Source organism: Saccopteryx bilineata, chromosome 11 (assembly GCF_036850765.1).
Source record: "Saccopteryx bilineata isolate mSacBil1 chromosome 11, mSacBil1_pri_phased_curated, whole genome shotgun sequence".
Taxonomy (NCBI): domain Eukaryota; kingdom Metazoa; phylum Chordata; class Mammalia; order Chiroptera; family Emballonuridae; genus Saccopteryx; species Saccopteryx bilineata.
In genome coordinates, this window is record NC_089500.1 from 72078235 (window position 1) to 72103502 (window position 25268).

At 43.2% G+C, this 25268-nt stretch overlaps 1 protein-coding gene across 1 annotated transcript; it reads left to right on the forward strand.

The window, feature by feature from the left end:
• Positions 1-177: 177 nt before the first annotated feature.
• LOC136315243 (mitochondrial adenyl nucleotide antiporter SLC25A24-like) lies at positions 178-24680 on the forward strand. Its single transcript, XM_066246682.1, has 10 exons — positions 178-366; positions 4612-4738; positions 10559-10646; positions 12281-12392; positions 13375-13533; positions 15429-15581; positions 16570-16677; positions 18332-18499; positions 21147-21297; positions 24428-24680. Exons 1-10 carry the CDS (start codon positions 178-180, stop codon positions 24601-24603), a joined length of 1431 nt encoding a protein of 476 aa, XP_066102779.1. The 3' UTR covers positions 24604-24680.
• The last annotated feature ends 588 nt before the right edge of the window (positions 24681-25268 follow it).

The window sequence follows — 25268 nt, forward strand, 5'->3', positions numbered from 1 at the left end:
GCTCAGACAGGCCGTTGCCGTGGCCACACTGACGGCTTGGACTAGTCCCCTGGCGTCCTCCTCGTTGCGGTGGGGTGGCGACAGGTGGTGCGGCCAGAGGGTCGGATGTCCTCGCTTGGGCCGGGAGGAGAGGCGGCCTGGAGGTCCCCGCTGGCGGCGACCAGCGCCGGAGGGGGCATGCTGCGCTGGCTGCGGGGCTTCGTGCTGCCCATGGCGGCCTGCCAGGACGACAACGAGGAGGACTTATTCAACTACGAGATCCTCTTCCGAGACCTGGACCGCAACGGGGACGGGGTGGTGGACATCACCGAGCTCCAGGAAGGGCTGAAGAACTGGACCTCCACGTTTGGTCTGCAGTCGGAGAAGGTGATTGACCCAGAGCACGTGGCACCGGGAGTCTGGAGAGAAGATGGGTAGAGAGGGGAAGCCTGCCTTGTCCTTGGTGGAGCTCCTTTCGGAGCCGGTGTTGTAAGGGTGGAATTTTCATCCGTGAGCCTTAGAATAGTGCAGCCCAGTGAAACGCGATGTCCACCTTCCCAAGACCGCCCCTGTCCGCAGAGAGCAAAGCTGCCTCCTGGGCTTTTGGCGAGATGCTGAGTGGGTTTCTGGTGACTCATTCAGCCCTTACTGAACCCGCACAGAATTTCAGGAGCTGTGTCAGCCTTTGTGAGTGCAGGAATAAAAGACTTCCTTAATTAGGATGTTCACACTTCAAGACAGGCACAGATGCGTCCCCAGAGCTGCTGTCTCTCTCTGACGTCCATAGGCTCTAGGGCGAGGCAGACCTTGATCCATGGGTCTACACTTTAGCTGGTGGTTCAGCACCTTGCCTAAATTAGGAGTGTCTTCCTCCTCAGAACGGGTCTTTGATTTGGTTATTTAAAAACTGTTTAGATGGAAGTTTCAAGATATCAAGAGAAAACAATTACTCCATTTCTCCTCTATCAGTGCTAGACAGTCTTCGGATACTACACTCGTTTCTGCTCTGCACCAGTGAGGGGTGTGTGTGTGTGTGTGAAGTCCAAATGTTCCCATAGCTCAGGAAATTCCTTCAGGGTTCTGTGCTCCAAAACCTACTGCTCCGAATTAATTTTTATCATATTATCACATACCTGTATCCTCCCATTCTGTTTAGTCCCTTCAGATTGATGACTTAAACCATCTACATGGTTATTCTTTTGTTTCTGGGCCCTGTCTCCTGGAACCTTCTCTGTTTCTATTCCCTTTTCTTAGCCCGGAATCCCAGGACACGGCACCTCGGCCTGTCAAGCATCTCAGGCTTCTGCTAACCTGAGAGAGAGGCAGGGGTCAGAGAGGAATGGTAGGGGTATAGGAACATTAGCATGAATACCGACAGAAGGTGTATAACCCTCTGTCTTCAGGCATGGTATCCCATTCTGGAAGGTTATTATCGCCAAGCTCTCACTTGGAAGAAAACCATTTATTTGTGCTGTCACTCCCTGAGGCCAGAGGCTCCTAGGTAGTATTGTCTGTGACGGGACTGGTGGATCCTCCGTTATTATGTAGCTGCTCTGTTGGATCTTTGGTCCAATGCAATGTAATGTATATACTCTTTAACCGTTGGGCAGTCCTGGTGGCTGAGGCTCTGCAGGCAAGTAAGGCAAACTTATACTTAGAGTACTTTTCAATTCCAGTCATTGCAGCTTTTCAGGGTGGAAGAGTTTCAGAGTGATCAACTTGCTGCTCAGTGGCTGGTTGGCGTCCTGAAAGGGTGCTGGTGTCTCTGATGCTGGTAGGTTTGGTATTTGGCAGCAGCAGTATCTATCTATCTATCTATCTATCTATCTATCTATCTATCTATCTATCTATCTATCTGTCATCTATCTAATCTATCTATCTATCCATCCACACTAGGCATGGTGGGTGGGCCCATACTCCTTGGTCCATGGATAGCGTCTATTTCCACCACCATGGCTACTCTATTCATGAGCACATTTGATCAGCACTGGAGTGCATTGTGTCAGCTGATGAGAGTCTGGCAGACTTCATGTGGCCTGGTCATTCTGTCCACTTGGTTGTTGTTTTTTTCCCCTGAAGTTGGAAACAGGGAGGCAGTCAGACAGACTCCCGCATGCGCCTGACCGGGATCCACCGGGCACGCCCACCAGGGGGCGACGCTGGAGGGAGAGGGGGAGGGGTGGAGAAGCAGATGGGCGCTTCTCCTGTGTGCCCTGGCCGGGAATCGAACCCGGTAATCCTGCATGCCAGGCCAACGCTCTACCTCTGAGCCAACCGGCCAGGGCCTGTCCACTTGGCTGTATTCTTCCGTGGTAGCTGCCATACAATAAGAAAACATTCCGCTTTCATAGATCCATTCTCATGCATATCCCCCAGACCATTTTGTTTCTGTTCTTCCAGTCTTTTTCTTTCTAGGCCACTGATCATCTGGTCAAGCTATTCACCACTTTCCATGTGTCTATTTACAGTTGACCCTGAACAATGTGGGCTTGAACTGTGCGGGTCCGCTTATCTCACTTTCTTTTATACTGTAAATGTATTTTCTGATTTTTTTTTTTTTTTTTTTTTTTTGTATTTCTCTGAAGCTGGAAACGGAGAGAGACAGTCAGACAGACTCCCGCATGCGCCTGACTGGCGGGATCCACCCGGCACGCCCACCAGGGGGCAACGCTCTGCCCAACAGGGGGCGATGCTCTGCCCTTCCTGGGTGTCGCTCTGTCGTGACCAGAGCCACTCTAGCGCCTGGGGCAGAGGCCAAGGAGCCATCCCCAGCACCCGGGCCATCTCTGCTCCAATGGAGCCTCGGCTGCGGGAGGGGAAGAGAGAGACAGAGAGGAAGGAGAGGGGGAGGGGTGGAGAAGCAGACGGGCGCCTCTCCTGTGTGCCCTGGCCAGGAATAGAACCCGGGACTTCCGCACGCCAGGCCAACGCTCTACCACTGAGCCAACTGGCCAGGGCCCTCTGATTTTTTTTAAGTTGGCAAGTATTGAGGCATGTTAACACAACACTGAGATGTTCTCCATGATGCAGTCAGAAGGATTGAAAGGTCATTGAAGTAGGACTGACTTTCTCACATTGATTTAGTGTTATTTAATACTATTTCCATATAACAATCATAGTATTTCACTGGTTGAGAAATACTTACTAGGAATCAGTTCGAAATCCTTTTTGTGGCATATAACTCCTCTCTCGCTCTTTCCCCCCGCCCCCCACCTTAGTTCCTACTTTTCTCCTTTGCATTTCGTCCTTAGCAAATTGGACACATATAAAGTTGTTATGAAGACTAAATGAATTTATATATATAAAAATACTTAGAAGTGAGTGCTCAATAAATATTAGTTGTTATTGTGTTTTCTAAAGTTAACAGATGTTCTGCTTGCTTTCAAATACTATCAGATGTTCTCGGAATGTCTTCTCCCATTGGTCTGCCCAGTGAATGTTCATTTTCTCTGGAAGACTCAGCTCCAGCACTCTTCCTCTGTGAAGGCTTCCCAATCCCCTGCGCCTTGACTGTGTTCCCATTACATCATCTCATAAGTATTCTGTTTGGTTACGTGAGTGGTCTCTACTCGTCTGCAATTTCCTTCAGGGCAGGGACTGTATCTTCTTGTCTTTGAATCCCTAGCACCTAGTCCAGGGTCTAGCTCACAGTATTTTTCAATTCAGCAGGTATTGATTAGCCCTGGCCATGTAGCTTAGTTGACTAGAGTTGACTGGCTACACCAGGGTTGCAGGTTTGATCCCTGGTCAGGACACATACGAGAAACAACCCATGAGTGTATAAATAAGGTAAAAAACAAACTAATGTTTCTCTCTTTCTCAAATCAATCAAAAAAGAAATTTTAAAACCCCACAAATCAAATATTGACTAAAGACCTTGGTTTGCCACAGTTTTATAGTAGGCATTGATGGTACAAAGATCAACAAGACATACCTATGCCCTTGACATAGGAGTCTACTGGAAATATAAATGATGTGCATTTAAAATTTATAATTTTTAGTTTTTTATTTAAAAAAAGCATAGCACCCCAGTGAGACTTGAACATACACTGTTAGTTCATAAGGCTAGGTCTCAAACCATGAAGCTGTGGGTCATACTAGACTGTCACATATTTTATCTCATTTAATTAATAGAGTGTGAGGTCTCTGGTGGCAAGAACTATGTATCTCAATATCTTTATTCTTTCAAGGCACTTGGCATTCATTGATAACCTCAGATAAATACTTCTAAGACTCATAATTACTTGAAATGACATGATGGCTGTTGACTCTAGTATTGCACAAATCAAAAAAAGAAAAAGAAAAGATTATACCCTGTTCAGTTAGCCCAGTTGGTTCGAGTGTTGTCCCAGCACATCAAGGTTGTGGGTTTGATCTCTGATCAGGGCACACACAGGAAGCAACCATTGAATGCACAACTAATGAGTGCTTCCCTCTCTCTCTCTCAAAGCAATCAATCAAAAAGAAAATAAAGATTACTTAATGTACTTTGCCTTGTAGCTGTGACGTGACTGGAAAATGGGGTCAATGGCTGCCGATGGCAATCCTAGTAGAGTGCAGCGCGCTAATGCTAGAATGGTGCAGGGGCTTTACTTGCAAGGTGGCTCTGCAGTGGTTTCTTCTTTCTTGCAGGACATTTTAAAAGCTGGAGATACTAATGCTGACTCAAAATTGGACTTTGAAGAATTTGTTAAGTACCTGACAGACCATGAGAAAAAGATGAGGCTGGCATTTAAGAGTCTGGACACAAATAATGATGGTTTGTATGTGTGTGTGTGTGTGTGTGTGTTTTATTCACAATTAGCTTAACATGAATGACAACTGTCTGTGCTAAAGGATATTTTTACTAGTCTTTAACAAACTTCTACTATCAAAGATTCATTTCTGTTACTTGTTTAACGGTATTTTTTAATTTATAAGAATAGCATATAGACTATATTGGTATTTTCTGGGTGGTTACCATATTTTTTTTAATAAAATAATTTTTGCCTTCTGAAATTTTTGCCCTCTGAATTTATAGCTTTTTGGCTTAGTGAGTAGGTCTTTCCACTCTTTTGCAATATATGAGTCGAAAGTATGGTTGTTTTAAAAAATGACATATGCCTGACCAGGCAGTGGCACAGTGGATAGAGCATTGGACCAGGACACAGAGGACCCAGGTTCAAAACCTCAAGGTCGCCAGCTTGAGTGCAGGCTCACCATCTTGAGCATTGGATCATAGACATGACCCCATGATTGCTGGCTTTAGCCCAAAGGTCGCTGGCTTGAAGCCCAAGATTGCTGGCTTGAACAAGGGGTCACTCACTCTGCTGCTGCCCCCCCCCCCCCCCCCCGTCAAGGCACATACGAGAAAGCAATCAATGAACAACTAAGGGGCCACAACAAAGAATTGATACTTCTCATCTCTCTCCCTTCCTGTCAGTCCCTATCTGTTCCTCTTTCTGTCTCTTTCTCTGTCAAACACACACACACACACACACACACACACACACACGACATGTATTGTTTTCTTGCTAATTTTGAAAATATTTCAGTTTCAGGAAAATTATATAACACAGAAAGTTTCTGTTAGAAAGTGAAAGTTACTTGTAACCCTGCTCTCCTAGAGATCAGGTTTAACATTTGAATATTATTTTTTAATTTCCTTCTAGACTTGCTGTTTTTTTCTTGGTTTCTTTCTCTCTCTTTAAATGAGGTTGCAGTCGCATTGTATGCATAGTTTAGTGTGCTATTTTTTTCTATTATAAACATTTCTACATTCAGTATTCTTCACAAATATAATTTTTATTTTTGTGAGAGTGAGAGTGAAAAAGGGACAGAAACGGAGAGAGATGAGAAAAATCAACTCATTAGTTGCAGCACCTTAGTTGTTCATTGATTGTTTCTCATATGTGCCTTGACCGAGTTAGGGGGTGGCTCAATCTGAACTAGTGACCCCTTGCTCAAGCCAGTGACCTTGGGATCATGACGATCATCCCATGCTCAAACCAGATGAGCCCATGCTCAAGCTGGGGACCTTGGGGTTTTGAATCTAGGACCTCACTGTCCTAGGTTAACACTCTATTTACTGTACCACTGCCTGGTCAGGCAGAAACCTAAGTTTTAATGACTCTAAAATATTAAATTTGTGAGTAGACTTACCTAGTCATTTCCATATTGTTAGACATGTAGAATGTTTCCAATTCTTTACTCTTATACATAGTGCTGCACCCAATATCCATGCTAACTGGCAGAGGAAGAGGATGCTCTGTTGTCCTTTGCTACAAACCCTGAAATCAGAGAGACTAACTGTAGAAGTGGAATACCCCTCCTGCGTCTGTATGTGCTAATCCACCAGGAGGAATTAGAATCTGATTCTATGCTCAGAAACATTTTAATTTTTAAGCTTTGTGAAATTAATTTTTGTTGATTAAAAAATTCCAAATGTATAATATACTAGGAAAGTGATTTAAAAGATTCCACTGATGGATTCTTGGGTAAGACAAAATATGATCTGAATGTCAGAGGTGTTAGTGACCTGTGAGCACAGAAGTGGTTACATGTCCCTTAACAGGAAATGACAGCTTTGAGTTTCCACTCACTTTCTAGAAGGAAGTTTAGGCCTTCTGGGCTCTTGCACTGAAATAGCAGCCAGAAGCGTTAGAAGTGCTGCTTACTAATTCGACCTTGTCATCATTTGCTGCTGATTCAGAACTGATCATTCTGCCCTTGGTGCTGTTTTCTATATCCTGTTGATGGTTTTTGATCATCATCTGTCAGCTGGAAAGCCCCAGTGTCAGACAAGTCAGTGACATTAGACTGTTGGTGGTAAGACTGTCATGCCACTGTTGCCACTGGTACAACTGCACACCAGTGCCTGTAGTCGTCGATGATAACAGAGAAGACCCTCTCTGTGGCGAGAGGGCGTTCCCAAGGTAATATAGTGATTAGCAATATAGATCTTTTAACTTCTGCCTTGACTAGCCAGACCGGACATCACAGCCTAGCCCCCCAAAGTCTGCAGAGGTACCACTCTGGTAGACCCAGTGTCCCAAGCCCCACTGGCTCCATGTGTTCTGAGTGCCTGAGCTGCGAGGTAGGGCGGAAGCTCTGCTGTGGCCCCCAGGGCTGCTTTCCCTGCTCCCGGCGGCACCCCTGGACCCCCCTCCCTACCCGTAGCTACCCCCTCCCCCCGCCCTCGGAGCCGAGGCCTGAGCAGCCCTGCAGAGACCCTGCGCCCACCATGCCTGTGCCAGGGCTTCGCTGCCGCTGCTTCAGCTCATGAGCCCCTTTGGGCAGAGCTCAGCCCAGCCACTTTAGCCGGACTGGTAGTGTGGGTGGGAGAGCGAACACTTCCTTTGTTGTGGTTGGAATTGTGTCCCCCCCGCCCCCTAAAAAAGACATGTTGAGGTCCTACTTCCCAGGACCGCAGATGTGACCTTATTTGGAAATTTGGGGGAAATTTGGCCACAGAGACAGACATGCACAGAAGATGGTGGGAAGTGGCCATTTGATGACAGTCAGGACTGGAGTGATGTACCTACAAGCCAGGGATCACTTGTGGTGACCAGGAGCCAGGAGAGGGCATGGGACAGACCCTTCCTTGGCGCTTGGGAGGAGGCAGGGCCCTGCCCACGCCCGGTGTCAGACTTTTGGCCCTTGGAGCCGTGAGACACCAGACTCCTGTGTTTCTGCGCCACAGAGCGTGGTCCCTTGTTACCGCAGCGCTGGGACAGAACACACTCCGCTTGTGGTGCACTTGCTTAGCCAGGAGTCTGGTACCAGAATATTTTGGACCTAAAAGTACAGTCTTTTCAGTTCATATAAGTGTACCGCCACTTCCTCCCTGAGTGTGCAGGGCTTCCGGGTTGTCTGGGGTAGGATAGTTTCGGCTATCAGGTGTGTCTCATTGCCCTGGGCCAGCATTTCCCCCCATATCCTACTACAGGATGTGGCTCACTGCTTCAGCCCTTTTCCCCTCTAGTCTTTCTCAACAACACTGTTCCTCTTGGGACTCGTAACATTTTTATGTGTTAAATATTATAGTAGACAGAGTTCCATTTTTACCACCCTCTTTGGTCCACCAGGAGGCTTTCTGGGCCTTATAACTGGTAGAGTCAAGAGGATGTATGTGGGCTGGTGCATTATTAAACTCATGAGCTGGCAGCATTTAAGTCTCAATGTGAACTGATCTGTTTAACTTCTCTCATCAAGAAGTATCTAGTCTGACTCGTGGTGGTGCAGTGGTTACAGCGCCAACCTGGGATGCTGAGATCCCAGGTTCAAGACCCCGAGGTTGCTGGCTTGAGTGTGGGATCACATCATTATCCCATGGTCGCTGAGTTGAGCGCAAAGGTTGCTGGCTTCAGCCCAAGGTCACTGGCTTGAGCAAGGGCTTACCGGCTCAGCTGAAACCCCCTGGTTAAGGCAGGAATGAGAAGAAATCAATGAACATCTAAAGTGCTGCAACTATGAGTTGATACATCTCATCTCTCTTCCTTTCTCTCGCAAAATAAAAAAGTATCTAGCCCTTGTTCCTGTTCACCCAGGATGTCCATGGAATGCTATTAAAAATATGTGAAGGAAGTAATTATTAAACATCATTTTACCATTAAGATTCTTTTTTTTGGGGTGGAATTTTGGATGTTAAGGAAAAAGTAGGAAAAGAACTAACATTTATTGGACTTTTCCTGTCTGCCATGTCTGTTCTAGTTATTTTATTTTCTGTATCTTGTTTTTATCACAAAGCAACTATATTTGACATATGAGAGCCCCAAGTCTAGTGCAGGTTCAGTGATTTTGCTTTGTACTGGCTATCCCGTGAACTGCAGCTCCCAGGACTCGTGTCCTGGTGTCCTGGGCTTGGCCATTGGACTTGCTTTGGCCATTAAGACATTGGCAGGGCTTGTTAAGTACTTGCAGTCTGGGGCTTGTGCTCTTGGAATGCTCCCTCTGAACACTCTGAGCCACCAGTAAAGAGGACTAGCTCACCAACTGGAAAGACCACATGCTGAGAGATGCCCATTTAGTTTGTAATTGCTCTACTTTCCCATCTGAGGTGACAGGCATGTGAGCGAAGCCATCTTGGATTTCCAGCTGCAATCAAACCTCCATATAATTGAATTCACAGGAGTGACCCGAAGTAAGATTAGGAGAAGAACCAACAAGCCGATCCAAGCTCAGAGTGCATACTCATTAAATGCAAATTAAAGATATAACTGAATTTATAGTAGCTTTTCGACATTACATATTTTTCAATGAGGTGATGCCAAAGTTGATTATTTTTTAACGTGAAAAAGTTGTCCTCATATTTTAAAAGACTGAGTATCCTCAATTATTTTTAAAATAAATTTATTGAGGTGCCATTGGTTAATAAAATTATGCAGGGTTCAGGGGCACAATTCCATAATACATCAACTATATATTGCATTCAGCACCTCAAGTCTCCTTCCATCATTTACCCCCCATCCCTTCTTCTGTCCCCACCCCCACTCCAACTGTTTGACACGAGAGAGGAATCAAAGATATTTTGAACTTGGGGAGGGATATGATTGGATATGCATTTTAGAGTTTGGAGTACTTAAGTTTTCTTTTACAACACCCAGCAATGTGACATTGAAGTACACAGTAGGCTTGTATTAAATATGTTGTTTGGTTTGAGTTAGTTAACAGGATGTGGTTGTGTTAAAAAGAGCGTGGTGCTGTATTTTAAGTGTGTTATTTCTTTTGAAGCCTTCCTTATGAAATGTTGAGTGGCCTTATTTCCGTGTCCCTGAATCAGGTCCTCACAACTATCAGGATTTGTCAGAGACCTATAATTCTTCTTCTTTTTTTTTAAAACCCTTGGGGCCAGATATGCTTAGACATTTAGAATTTGAATTTTAGAAAAGCAATGCAGTGCCTATATGATATATCATTTAATACTCCGAGTGGGGTCTGGGGCACCGCTGTGCAAGTATATACAGTTGACCTTGAACTGTAGGTGCTTAGGAGCACCGACCTCCATGAGGTTGGCAATCTGAGTATAACTTTTGAGTCCCCAGAAAGTTAACTATGGTATGCCCGTAACATCTGTGGATTCAGCCAACTGCAGATTGAGAAACATCATTTTGAATTCATAGTTAGGAAACCAGAGTTGTGACTGCAAAAATACTGATTTTGATAAGAGGCTGGCTGAACCCAAGGACACAAATCCCCTATTGTATTTGTTGTGTAAGTGGACCCGTATCGTTCAAACGTGTTGGTCAAAGGTCAACTGGACATGAATATTCCGTCAGTGAAACAAGTGAATAATAACACTAAGTTAGATAAATAATTGACAAATTAACGGCACATCAGCGTACGGCAGGTTTTGCCACCAAATGCATTTATAAAACATTATTATTATTATTTTCATTCTGGAATATAAAACTTTTTAATTAAAGTTGAGTTAGCAAAATGTCTTAGTTTTTAGAGGTTTCTAGTCTTTGGGTTGTGAATATGGGATTATAGGCCTATAAAACCCGTGGGCTTTTTAAGACTATTGTGTTCTAAGTATACATATATTTTGTCTTGTTATGTTCTCAGATACTTTAACTTGACATTTTTTCACTTTTTAAAGGAGTAATAGAAACTTCAGAAATAATCGCCGCTTTGAAATCACTGGGTGTATATGTTTCTGAAGCCCAGGCACAAAGTATTCTACAAAGGTCAGCCCTTGTCCTTGTTTTTCATAGTTTCCACTTTGTCTAATACTCCACATTAGAAACTAATTTCGATAAATGTAGCTCCCCCTCCCTCCCTCTCCCTTCCTTTCTTTATTCCAACGTTGCTCCGCTATAGAATTTCCATTAAGCCCTCTGGTAACTAATTTTGTCAGACTGATGGAGTCATGCATGGCTCAGCATTTGACCAAAGATGCAGAGACACCTAGACACACTGCTCACAAAAGTTAGGGGACCAGGGACCGTGCAGACCCTCCAGGACTTCCAGCCTTTTGTACAGCGCATCTTCACCAATGAGATCAAAGGTGGTTTTGCATCTCATTTGTATAATAGTCAAACAAGTTTCTTTGACTTACTTGCTTTTCTGATGTTCTTGTTTAATAATAAAGAAAAATCAAATGCTTCCTTTTTTTATTGCTTCATATTCATTTGAAATATCCCCTAATCTTTGTGAGGAGTATATTTACTACAGCACCCTGCAAAATTTGCTGTGCGAATTCCAGCCCCTTCGCAGCCCTCAGCTCCAGTCTCTGCTTATTCCATCTGCTGACTCTGGTTAGGCTCTTCCTTCCCTATGCCACCTTCCTATGTCTGGAAAGTGTCCCCAGACAAGGACCGGGGTGAACGGGAGCTCAACTCATGAGTTCTCCTTCTCTCAAGTGTCAGACCGTGTCCTGCTTGTAGCCCCGTGCCTGGAAGCAGTGGCTTCATATATATACTGTGTCCAGTTCCGTAGTTGTTGATAGTGAGAGGATAAACCACGCCCATTACGTCGTCTTGGCTGGAACTGGACGTCGTGCTGATGTTTTTGTTGGCCTCATGGAATTTGTTTTTTAGAATTGCTGTCGAGAAAAATGCAGTTGAAAAACATTTCACTTCATTCCAATTTTTACTCAGACTTAAAACAACATCTGATGCATTTTTTTGATTTGATATAGATCGGGAGAAGAAGGTCAGAGGAAAAATACTATTAGAAGAGTCAAAACGTGTAAGATTCATCTTCAGACAATTTTATTCATTCATTCGTCAAACATTTACTGAGTGTGCAGTGCTAGAGATATAAAGGTGACTTTAAATAGCTTTTCCCTTTAAAAGATCACAGGCACATGTGAGAGAAATAGAGGTAATTAACTAAAAAGCAATATAGAATAAATTCCACCAGAGGGGCATTCTACAAAATACCTGATCATACTCCCCAAAGCTGTCAGGTTACCAAAAGCAAGGCAAGTCTGAGAAACTGTCACGGCCGAGAGGAACCTAAGGTGACATGACAACGACATGGACATCCTAACACAAAAAAGAGACATTAATTAAAAATGAAGGAACTCTGAGTAAAGTAAGAAATTTAGTTAATAATGATGTGTCAATATTGGTTCATTAATTGTAACAGATGTACCACAATCATGGTGCCATTAGGAGAAACGGGGTGTGATTCTCTGTATTCTAGTCTCAATCTTGTTCTAAAAAATAGTCTATTAAAATAGGAAAATACAGCAATATTCATGAAGTCTGGAGGAATGGCTTCTACAAGAAATATGTAAGAAGCATTTAATTTTTATAGTGATGCTAACTTTGTTCTACATGTTTTAAGAACAATTTTTTTAATATATATATTTCAGCATGGATACCGATGGAACCATGACAATAGACTGGGATGAATGGAGATACTATTTCTTGCTTCATCCCGCAACGAGTATCGATGAAATTGCTGGCTTCTGGAAGCATTCTACTGTAAGATTCCTTTGTATTTTACTCTGTTTTTATTTGCTGTAAATATCATAGTGGTTATTATGATCACATAATTCCTATAATACCATAATCCTCAGTGGCTAAAATAACAGCATTCTCTTCTAATAGTGTTTGACCAATTTAGCAAGGAGTGTTAGTATTACATACACAAGCCCAGCTTCCATACTGTATTTGTTTGCTAAAACCTAGAACTCAAAATAGATACCCATCTGCTGAAAGGGCCTACTTTGTTGAGAATAAATTACTCTGATACAGTTTACTCTCCTGTAAAAGTAGAAAAATAATATACTTTTAAAAATTCACAGATATGCTGTTCTCACTTCAGGCTTCAGTCATAGGAAATGTCAAGTCAGATTAAGGCTTAAAATTTTAGAATCAGAAAGGATCAAACATTAGTTGATTGTATGTGTGAGGGTTTATTTCTGGGCTCTCAATTCTTTTCCATTAATTTACGTGTCTATTTTTATACTGTTACCATATTGTTTTGATCACCATAGCTTTGTAGTATAGTTTAAAAGCAGAAGTGTGATACCTCCAATTTTGTCCTTCTGTCTGAGGATTGCTTTGGCTACTCAGGGTCTTGTGTTTGCATGTGCATTTTAATATTTTTATTTCTGTGAAAAATACCATTGGAATTTTGATAGAGGTTGCATTGAAACTACATATGGCTTTGAGTAGTATGGACATTTTGACAGTATTAATTCTTTCAACCCATGAGCACACTGTATATTCTATTTATTTGTGTCTTTTTTAATTCCTTTCATCAGTGGGAATTGATTTTACATCTGACCTATATCGGAATGCATTACAAAAAACCATTTGGTCTAGAACTAGTGCCAAGAACATTGTCAATCTTCATTCACAGGAGATGAGATATGAAAAAAAATCTTGTGGTTTTTGGTCTCTATAAAAAGTTATCCTCTTAATTTGTCTATTGTTTAATTTTGTCTTCACATTTTATCAGATGGTCGATATAGGGGAGAACATGGCTATTCCCCATGAATTTACCGAGCAAGAAAAGCGTTCTGGAGGCTGGTGGCGGCTCCTGGTGGCGGGAGGAGTGGCGAGCGCCGCGGCGCGGACCTGCACGGCGCCTTTCGACCGTCTGAAGGTCATGATGCAGGTAGGTGGCACGTGCCCACTGGCCCCAGTGCCTTAGAGCAACTGGAAAATCCTTGGTAATTTGCCAGAGAAATGTTTTGCCACATTTCATACTAGTCATTAAAGTTGTACATTTTTCTGAAAATGTAAATTATCTTATTTATCTATATTAAAAGATTTTTTTTTTTACAGAGAGAGAGTCAGAGAGAGGGATAGACAGGGACAGACAGGAACGGAGAGATGAGAAGCATCAATCATTAGTTTTTCGTTGTGCATTGCAATACCTTAGTTGTTCATTGATTGCTTTCTCATATGTGCCTTGACCTTGGGCCTTCAGCAGACCGAGTAACCCCTTGCTTGAGCCAGTGACCTTGGGTTCAAGCTGGTGAGCTTTTGCTCAAACCAGATGAGCCCGCGCTTAAGCTGGCGACCTTGGGGTCTTGAACCTGGGTCCTCTACATCCCAGTCCAACACTCTATTCACTGCGCCACTGTCTGGTCAGGCTTTTTAATTGTCTTAAAGATACTTGTGTGCTTTTTAAATTAATTTTTTTTTTTTTTTTGTATTTTTCTGAAGCTAGAAACCGGGAGAGACAGTCAGACAGACTCCCGCATGCGCCCGACCGGGATCCACCCAGCACGCTCACCAGGGGGCGACGCTCTGCCCACCAGGGGGCGATGCTCTGCCCCTCCGGGGTGTCGCTCTCCCGTGACCAGAGCCACTCTAGAGCCTGGGACAGAGGCCAAGGAGCCATCCCCAGTGCCCGGGCCATCTTTGCTCCAATGGAGCCTCCGCTGCGGGAGGGGAAGAGAGAGACAGAGATGAAGGAGAGGGGGAGGGGTGGAGAAGCAGATGGGCGCTTCTCCTGTGTGCCCTGGCCGGGAATCGAACCTGGGACTTCTACATGCCAGGCCGACGCTCTACCACTGAGCCAACCGGCCAGGGCCTAAATTAATTTTTATTTGACATAAGAATAGAACCACTCTATTAGAAGTTTTTCAGAAATGTAATTAAATCTCTTAAAGATATGATAAGATACCATTAGTCCAATTTATTAGTTATTTCCAGTTTCTGATACCTACATAATAGCATGGTTCTATTCTACTATTGAAGTACTTAGACTATTTCTAAAAATTGGAAAATAAGTTATTTAGAGTGTATTATTGACTTACGATCTCAGTAGAGGTGGTGTTGTCTAATTTAATTACCTCTTATTTTACTGAATAATGGATTGATTATTAACAGTAGTTATAAAATAGTGCATGGTTTAATCTGTTAAATAATTAAAACATAATATTTACTGAATACTTTCTCTGCAATGATATAAAAATAAATAATCCATAATCTAGCGAATTTAAATTTGCAATTAACTTTATGTATCTTGGTGTTTTATTGTCTTTTGGATTTTTGGTAACATTATGACCTTTGGTAATGGATTATGAAATGTGTGTGTGTGTGTGTGTGTGTGTGTGTGTGTGTGTATATTTTTTTTTTTGGTTGACTTCTGATCTTATTTTCTAAGATCTGAGAAAATCATATTTTTGACCGGCTCAGATTTAGAGGTAGGAGCTGTCAGAGCAGACAGCCTCTGTCTCTTGGCAATCTGTTCTTGGCGTTTTTCTTGTTCTTTTTTGTTCTCCCGCCAAGTTTGCAGCCTCTTCACTCTGAGCCTCTTTCTTATGTTATCACTATGCTGCTGTTTCAGGGAAGTGGCTGACATTGGGGCTGCAGGGCCGGCAAGCAGCAAGGCACTGAGCCCCGTGGTCTCCCGTCCTGGTTTCATACCTTCTTCATTCCGGCTTTCTGGCATCTTGAGAGAGACCGGCAAGTTCACAGATCCCACTAGTTCTTCTAGGTGCAGAGGTACAGCCGGTGTCGTTAGTCCAGGAATAATATCTTTCTTCTCTTTTTTTCTAGGTTCATAGTTTAAAGTCAGGAAGAATGAGACTAATTGGTGGGATAGAGCAGATGGTAGAAGAAGGAGGAATTCGTTCTTTTTGGCGAGGAAATGGTGTAAATGTTTTTAAAATTGCGCCTGAGACAGCCATCAAGATTGGGACCTATGAACAGGTAAAATGCTGTTGCCTGTGGAATTTTATAACAAAGCTCAGATTTTAAGTTTAGTGTTTAAAAAGTTTAGGCTTTCACGAGAGAAAACTGGAGTGTGCACAAACAATAGATGTCAATTAAAAGTGACTTTGTTTATTCTTATTTGATTATTTTTTTCATATTGCTTTTGTTTATGAGAGACATTCCATGGATTATGGTATATTATCAGAACTGATGTATATTAGTAGTACTTTTAATTTCAATGTCATCGTGAAAGAAACCCTCACAAATCATTCCAATATTAGTTTTCCTTTGAGCAATTTGAATGTTTTATCTAAAAAAATTGTTCAATTTAGGATTGTAGTTTTGCTTAAATAATTCACTTTGAGATGCGCTATATTTGTTCTCAAACAGTATAAGTTATTCGCATCACATAGCAGCCCAAGAGGGCTCTCTGTACAGTTCAGGTTTCCCACTTTCTGGGCTGGCAGGCTCCGCTAGCGTGGAAGCCTGCCCTTGACGCTGATAGTTCCGTTTTCCTTACTTCCACATGGGCTCTCGCAATAACCTCCTGATTTCTGGAGCTAACAGGAGTTCCTAACAAAAAGAGCTTTCTACATTAACTTACCATTCCTGATTATCCAGTAACCAAACAATAAGTACCCTCCCTGTGGAGGGTGTGGGGCTGAAAAGAGAGGAAAGACACAGTCCCTGCCCCTTGGAGGCATCGGTATGCCTTTTATGAACTAGTACTTCCTTCACGAATATGCTTAAGTGATTCCATGTTGCAACTTATTCTGCAGACAAAGAAGGGAAGGGAAAGGGGTCTTACTTGTTATCTCGGACAACTGCATAAAAATTAAAACGAAATTTTGTACTAGATGCTAATATCAGGTGTCTAGAATACCTCTTGAAATAATTCTATAGTGCTAGTTAATGTTATAAACTTAGAAACTATATATATTCCATTTCAGTAATTTTATGCATTTCAATACTTTTATTTATACAGTACAAGAAATGGCTTAGTTTTGATGGTGCTAAAATAGGAATTATTGAGAGATTTATATCTGGCTCATTGGCTGGTGTAACTGCTCAGACCTGTATTTACCCCATGGATGTATGTATTATTAAATTTTAACTAAAGTAATGCTTTTAACTGAAATTATAATTTTTAAAGAAATAAATGAATCCTAGCTCTAGAATTGGTACGAAAAACAATTTTATAGCTATAAGATTTAAATGTCATATCACATGTCAGTTGTATCAAATGGCCGTAGTTGATTTTTGTTTTAGTTGTGTAGGATAGAGGTAGCTTTATAGATGTACCAAGAAGGTAACAGTTTCATTGTCTGCTAATTTATTTGTTAATGTCGCACCCCCCCCCCCCCATTGTAAGATTCTTTTCTAGATCCAGAGGTGAGTCAGACAGGCATTTGGTCACGCAGCTGCTTCTAGTCTAGAAGGGGGCTAAACATGCACATCAGTCCGAAGAGAGAATGTAATTCTGGGAGAGAGCGCCGTGTGAAGAGTTAATGGGAGTGTAGGGGGAAGTTATTTCCAGTTAGGGATTGCATGGAAGACGCGAATCGACTGTGTGAGTCTGGCTTAGGATTCGGACTTTGAGAGACGCTGGGTAAGAGGGCAGTGCATTGCCCCCCGAGCGGCGGAGCGGGCAGGGCTGTAAGGATGTGCTTATCCACAGAGCAGGGTCCCGCAGAGAACTCATAAGATAGGGCTCTCGTCTGACTCAGAAGCAGCTTCAGCGGGACACACCATTTGCCCAATCAAGACGAAGTTGACACTTTTTTTTCATCTTGGCTGCTTTGGAGAGTTATTCCTCCCAGTCTGCTGTGTAGAGCCTCCTTAAGGGAAATGAGTGGAGGAGAAGAGGGCAAGGAGTGAGGTTCTGTCAGAATTACATTGAGTGTAGGCATCTCTGGCAGAGCCTGCCAAAGCCCCCTGTTGTGTTGCTGCTTCATGAGCACAGATGCGCCCCCACCATAGTGAATTTCAGCTACAGGCCTCACTGTTACAGTAGTTCCCAGAGTATGTATTTCAGCATGGGTAGGATTTGTTTTCTCATCGGTTCTTCACTCTCACATGACCAGGTACTTCTTTTAAATCTTGGCTGTAGTTGCTTTATTTTGAAGCAATAATGTTGTCTCAGATGACTTTGTTTCCGAATATGCTGCCTTACAGATCATTAAAGGAGTCTGAATGAATGTATCAATCAGAGCCACAATGATGATTTATATTCTCCTGGTTAATTTTCTTTTTTAAATGAGAGGAGGGGAGGTAGAGACAGACTCATGCATGTGCCCTGACCAGGATCCACCTAGCAATCCCTGTCTGGGGCCAATGCTTGAATCAACAGAGCTATCCTCAGCGCCTGAGGCCCACGCTTGAACCAATTGAGCCACTGGCTAGGAGAGGGGAAGAGAGAGAGAAGGGGTAGAGGGAGGGGAAAAGAAGCTTTTTACATGTGCCCCGACTGGACCAAACCCAAAACGTCCATATGCCAGGCCACTGCTCTATCCACTGAGCCAAATGGCCAGGGCTCCTGGTTAGTTCTTTTAAAAAAAAGCTCTGTACTAGATCAGTTTATTTTTGAGTCAGTTAGTAAGAATTCAAAATTATGTTTAAGCTTGCTTTCTCTTTGGATTTCTGTGATGATCAGTAAACATGGTGATTTAATGCAGTTTTCTAGATTGCTAGATGCGCCCAGTGACTCTGATCAATTATTTTTATTATTTACTCCCTTTCACATTTAGGTTATAAAGACCCGACTGGCTGTAGGGACAACTGGACAGTATTCAGGAATTATTGATTGTGGGAAGAAGCTTCTGAGACAAGAAGGTATGAGAGCCTTTTCCAAAGGCTATCTCCCGAACGTGCTAGGCATCATACCTTATGCAGGCATAGATTTTACTGTTTATGAGGTGAGTTTATTCTCATCATGTGACATTATCTGTTAGATTTGAAAATTTGGCACAATAATTTTTATTCTAAAAACCTGGTTATAAATGACTTGTCATGAATTAGCTTCTAATCAAGAAGTAAAATGAGCACTTTTCTTGGGCTTTTCGTTTATGTGTCAGTTGTCTGGTATTCTGATCATCTGTGTGTGTGTCTGTGTGTGAATTAGTTTTTGGTAATCATAATTATAGACCAGAATGCTGATAAAATAGTGGTTCTCAACTCCGGATCCTATCAGAATGACCTGTATGTGGGTGGATCAAAAACAAGATTCCTGGGCTGCACCCTGAGACACTCGGACTTAGTTATCCCGGGGAGAGGCCTGGGGTTCGGGTTTGCAGCCCCCCGGGAGAATCTGACGTACAGTTGAGATGGGGAACACTGAGATATTATTGGTTAGAAATAAAAATGAGAGTTGAAGGCAAGAGTAATTAGGGGTGTTGGGGGCCAGGCGGAATGGAGACAGGCGGACACCCTAACAGGGTCGTGCCGTGCAGAGCAGGCAGGATTCCAGGTGACACCCCTTTCAGACAGTCATTTCATTTCTGGGACCACACAGCCCTCTCAGGTAGGCTGTCTTAACAACACGCCATTTGGTCATAAGGAGTGGGGGAGAGAACAAGACCAGTATAATGTCCATTCATTCTCCGTTCAGGAAGGACAGCCATCTAGGTACAGGCCCCGTGGCATTTTTGGTGTGTGGTACCACCCTCATGAGAAAGATAGCCAATTTCATTTAGCGCTGAACAAAAATACTCTTACTTTTCTTGGTGGAAGATTAAAGTATTGAGTATTATAGTATGTATTTCTTTTTTTTTTTTTCATTTTTCTGAAGCTGGAAACGGGGAGAGACAGTCAGACAGACTCCCGCATGCGCCCGACCGGGATCCACCCGGCACGCCCACCAGGGGCGACGCTCTGCCCACCAGGGGGCGATGCTCTGCCCATCCTGGGCGTCGCCATATTGCGACCAGAGCCACTCTAGCGCCTGAGGCAGAGGCCACAGAGCCATCCCCAGCGCCCGGGCCATCTCTGCTCCAATGGAGCCTTGGCTGCGGGAGGGGAAGAGAGAGACAGAGAGGAAAGCGCGGCGGAGGGGTGGAGAAGCAAATGGGCGCTTCTCCTGTGTGCCCTGGCCGGGAATCGAACCCGGGTCCTCCGCACGCTAGGCCGACGCTCTACCACTGAGCCAACCGGCCAGGGCCATAGTATGTATTTCTTTCCCTGTTTGTTTTCTTGCTTCTGTGGTCTTACTAAAATAATTTCATTGCTCGTGTTTAACATTGGCCTCTCTCCATTCCTTTATTTCTACATTTCAGTGCCCACACTTCCATACCAGAGTGGCACTGCACATTTCTCTATTGGTGCATGGCTGTAGTAAATGCACAGAGTAAAGACATTCTTGGATTTTCCTTTTTCCAAAGCGTCAGATTATATGTTTCATAGTAAATTGTCCCATATGTAATGGTCAGTTTGTATCCTTTAATAAATGAATAGTTCTAAAAACACTTAGAGGTGTTTTAAACCCACTGTAACTGAATAATTTCTTCTAGCTACTTTCTTGATTTTTTTTTTTTTTTTTTTAGTGAGATAGAGACAGACAGACAGGAAGGGAGATGAGAAGCATCAGCTCATAGTTGTGGCACTTGAGTTGTTCATTGATTGCTTCTTATATGTCCCTTTACCAGGGGCCTCCAGTAGAGCCAGTGACCTTAGGCTCAAGCCAGTGACCTTTGAGCTCAAACTAGCAGCCATGGGGTCATGTTTATGATCCCAGCTTCCAGCAGCCGTGCGGTCATGTTTATGAGCCTATGCTCAAGCTGGTGATCTCACACTCAAGCTGGAGCCTATGCTCAACCTGGTGACCTTGGGGTTTCAAACCTGTCCTCAGCATCCCAGGCTGATGCTCTATCTACTGCACCACCTCCTGGTCAGGCACCTTCTAGCTACTTTCATTCAAGGACAAGCACATTTGGAAAGATGGATTTTTCTTAAAAGTTGCAACAATATGGTTTTGTTAGCCTAAAGTGGATTACCAGTCTTTTCACAGTGTTCTCTCAGTCCCTCTGAGAATCCCCTGAATTTTGCTTGGGTCTTTGAATGTCACTGCAAACTAAGCAGTCAAGCAAAACTAAACAAATACAACCCAGAATACACAGAACCTACATGGACACAAACACAGGAAAACGTGAACTGCGGTTGCATGAATACCTTTGTTTGAAGACATCCGCATTCCCGTCCCTGACAGGACTGCGCGGATAGCCTCCTCTGTACACGACGCAGGGACAATCTTTGGTAAAGATTTTGGAAAGAACAGTTGTTAACATCAAGCTACCAAACTTGACTCCGATTTATCAGCATTGCAGCTGGATAACTTAGTCTCTCTGAAGGAGTTTCCTCATGTATAAAATTTATAAAATGGAGACAACAGTATTGACTTGTCAGGTTTCCGTAGGGATTGAATGAGGTAACATCCATAAAAATGCTCAATAAAATTCTTTAATCAAGAAGCTACCCAATAATGCTCACCGAAGTTAGATGAGCTATGAACTTATTTTACTCAGACTGGCATAGTAGTTAAAAGATATTTACTGCTTTCTTCTCTTCCAGCTTTTGAAGAATTATTGGATAGAACACTATGCGGGAAACTCGGTCGACCCTGGGATAATGATTTCGCTGGGATGCAGTATGTTTTCTCATATTACTGGTCAGATAGCCAGCTTCCCAATGAACCTTCTTAGAACGCGCATGCAGGCTCAAGGTGAGTTTATTTTTTTAAAGGAAGTAATAAATTTAAAAAGTTAGTAATGTAAATAAATAATAAAGTTATTAGTGTAATGAATTAATTATAAAAAATAAGTTCAAAAGTTAAAATATGTTTTAAATAAGTAGAAATTAATGATGTCAAAATTTGAAAAACTGTAGTATTGCTAAATAAAAAGCTAACTTTCTGGTTTTTAAAGCATGAGCTTGAATTTATTGTTTTATCACAGAGCCTGTTGTGGGGTTTTGATTTTCTTTCTTCTGGAAAGTTCTGTATAGAACTCTCCACATTTCTTTCTGTTAGCAATGGTTCTTTTTCCAGAGTTTATGATTAGGAAGTGCCAGTTGAGCCCGCAGGGACTTAGTGTGAACATGTCATTTCCTAGTCGTATTCTGCACTGTGGTTGTGGAGTGGAACACTCATTCTTTTTTCCAGTCCACGGGGCAGGAAGATAAGCAGAAGGGAGGGCACCTGTTTTGTTCCTCTCAAGTGAAATGTCAAGAATTTAGATTTTAACAAAATACCTGGCCCCGGCTGGTTGGCTCAACAGTAGAGAATCAGCCAGGCATGTGGAAGTCCCAGGTTCGATTTCCAGTTAGAATACACAGGAGAAGTGCCCATCTGCTTCTCTACCCCTCCCCTTCCCCTTCTCATTCTCTCTCTCTCTCTCCCTCCTTAAGACGTGGCTTGAATGGCTGGAGCAAATTGGCCAAGGCACTGAGGATGGTTTCCTGGCCTCACCTCATATGCTAAAATAGCTCGGTTGCTGAGCAACGGAGCAAGCCCCAAATTGGCAGAGCATCACCCCATAGAGGTTTTGCAGGGTGGATCCTGGCTGCGGTGCTAGTGGGAGTCTGTCTCTCTGCCTCCCTGCCTCCCACGTAATAAAAAAGGAAGAAAGAAAGAAAATGAAAAAGGCACTTTTTGAGGAAAAAAACCACCTCACATAATCTTATTATCTTCTTGAGTAAACTCTTTTATTTTTTATTTTTTAAAGTGAGAAGCAGGGAGGCAGAGAGACAGACTCCCACATGCGCCCAACTGGGATCCACCCAGAAAGCCCACTAGGGGCAATGCTCAACCCATCTGGGGTATTGCTCCATTGCTCAGCAACTGAGCTATTCTTAGCACCTGAGGCGGAGGCCATGGAGCCATCCTCAGCACCTAGGCCAACTTTGCTTCAGTGGAGCCTTGGCTGTGGGAGGGGAAGAGAGAGATAGAGAGAAAGGAGAAAGAGAAGGGTGGAGAAGCAGATGGGCGCTTCTCCTGTGTGCCCTGGCCGGGAATTGAACCTGGGACATCCACACGCTGGGCCGATGCTCTACTGCTGAGCCAACTGGCCAGGGTCCTGAGTAAACTCTTTAAGGGATCATGTGGTAAGTGATATTCTTTTACATTTTTTTGTTGTTGTTTTATTCAGTGAGAGGAGGGGAGGCAGAGACAGACTTCTGCATGCGCCCTGATGGGGATCCTTCCGGCAAGCACACTAGGGGCAATGCTCTGCCCATCTGGGGTGTTGCTCCATTGCTCAGCAACTGAGCTCTTCCTAGCGCCTGAGGCAGAGGTCATATAGCCATCCTCAGTGCCTGGGGCTAACTCACTCCAGTGGAGCCATGGCTGCAGGAGAGAAAGAGAGAGAGACAGAGAGAGAGAGAGACAGAGAGAGACAGAGAGGAAGGAGAGGGGGAAGGGTGGAGAAGCAGATGTGCGCTTCTCCTGTGTGCCCTGACTAGGAATCAAACCTGGGACATCCATACACCAGGCCGATGCTCTACCACTGAGCCAACCAGCCAGGGCCTCTTTTACGTTCTTTTCCCCCTTTGTTCTGGGAAGGTTTGAGGTTTAATTTATATTGTAATCCAGGTGGGGAATCTGTCCATCCCATCACCTGTCCATCCCTCAGCCAAACTATTTATGTCATACCCAATTCCCAGTGCTCCTTTGAGGTCCCTTGTTAAACACTTTCAAGTGCTGTTCAGTATAATTTCTGGCAGTGATGTGGGCATTTTATCTGTGCTGTCCCGTAGGGCAGTGGTCCACAACCTTTTTTGGGCTATGGACTGGTTTAATGTCAGAAAATATTTTCACGGACCAGCCTTGAGGGTGGGACGGATAAATGTGTCACGTGACCGAGACAAGCGTCAAGAGTGAGTCTTAGACAGATGTAACAGCAGGAATCTGGTCATTTTTTAAAAATAAAACATCGTTCAGACTTAAATATAAATAAAACAGAAATAATATAAGTTATTTATTCTTTCTCTGTGGACCGGTATCAAATGGCCCACGGACCGGTACCGGTCCATGACCCAGGGTGCATCACAGGTACACACAGTTGTTGGGCACTGGAATTGTTGTAGTGCAACTAAGAAACTGAACTTTTGCCTGACCTGTGGTGGCACAGTAGTTAAAGCATCGACCTAGAATGCTGAGGTCACTGGTTCAAAACCCCAGGCTGGCCTGGTCAAAGGCACATGTGGGAGTTGATGCTTCCTGATCCCCCCCTTCTCTCTTTATCTCTTTCACTCTCCTTTCTCTCTAAAAAAATAAATTAATAAAATCTAAAAAAAAAATTATAAAAAAAAGAAACAGAATTTTTAGTTTTACTTAATCCTTTTTTTTTAAGTGAGAGGAAGAGAGGTAGTGAGGTAGACTCCCGCGTGTGCCCCGACTGGGATCCACCTGGCAACCCCTGTCTGGGGCTGATGCTTGAATCAACTGAGCTATCCTCAGCACCTGAGGCCGACACTTGGACTGACTGAGCCACTGGCTGTGTGAGAGGGAGAGGGAGAGAAAGGAAAGGGGGAGAGGGAAAGAAGCAGTTGGTTGCTTCTCATGTGTGCCCTGACCAGGAATTGAACCTGCGACATCTGCATGCTGGACCAGTGCTCTACCCACTGAGCCAACTGGCCAGGGCTGAGTTTTACTTAATCCTAATTAATTTAGAGTTAAATAGCCACATGTACCTATTGACTGCAGTATTGGACCACACAAGACTCTTCTTTATATAGGAAGAGAGGTGTACCCTGAAGTAATTTCAGCCCCTGAAAATTCTCATTAATCACTGGACTATCTTAATATATAAAGATTAAATATTGAATTATACTGATTTCCCCCTCCCAATTTATAGCACTAAAGGAAAAAGAAACAACTTCTATGATTCGTCTCATTCAAGATATATATAACAAAGACGGAAAAAAGGGATTTTTCAGAGGTCTCACCCCAAGCATCATGAAAGTGCTTCCCGCAGTAATCATCGGCTCTGTGGTTTATGAAGAAGTGAAACGTCATTTTGGATTAACTTAGAAGTGAAATATGAAATTGTTGTCAGTACTGTAATCACTTAATTGTAAGATAATACCCGAGTTGTAAAGGGAAATTGATCTCTTCCTAAAAGATTTCTGAAACAATTATTCAAATAATTATTAAAACATTTTCACTTTATTATAAAATCTATAAATTAAATAATCATTTTGGTAAAGTTCCTTAATAATTTAAAATCCTTAATACCCACAGAATTCTGTTTACATTTCCCACTACTTTCCCTTGAATCCTGACTTGAAACTTCTTTTTATTGGGTTTAAATATACCACAGTAAAATTATAAAACATTTGGGCAGCGGTAGCAGTTTGTGTTAACCTTTTTGTCTTTAAACAACTTTCTAAAAAGGCTGACCTTGAAAATGTCTTATACACTAAAAGAAAATCAGTGGATTTAAAATTGATGTTATAGGCTCTGGCCAGTGGCTCAGTAGATACAGAGTTGGCCTGGCATAGGACTTCCCAGGTTCGATTCCTGGTCAGGGCACACAGGAGAAGCAACCAGCTGCTTCTCTCCCTGTCCCTCTTTGCCTTCTCTCCTTCTTACTGGTTCTCCCACAACCAGTGGCTTGATTGGTTTGAGCATGTCCCTGGGCACTGAGGATAGCTAGGTTGGTCTGAGCATATTAGCCTCAGGTGGTAAAAGTAGCT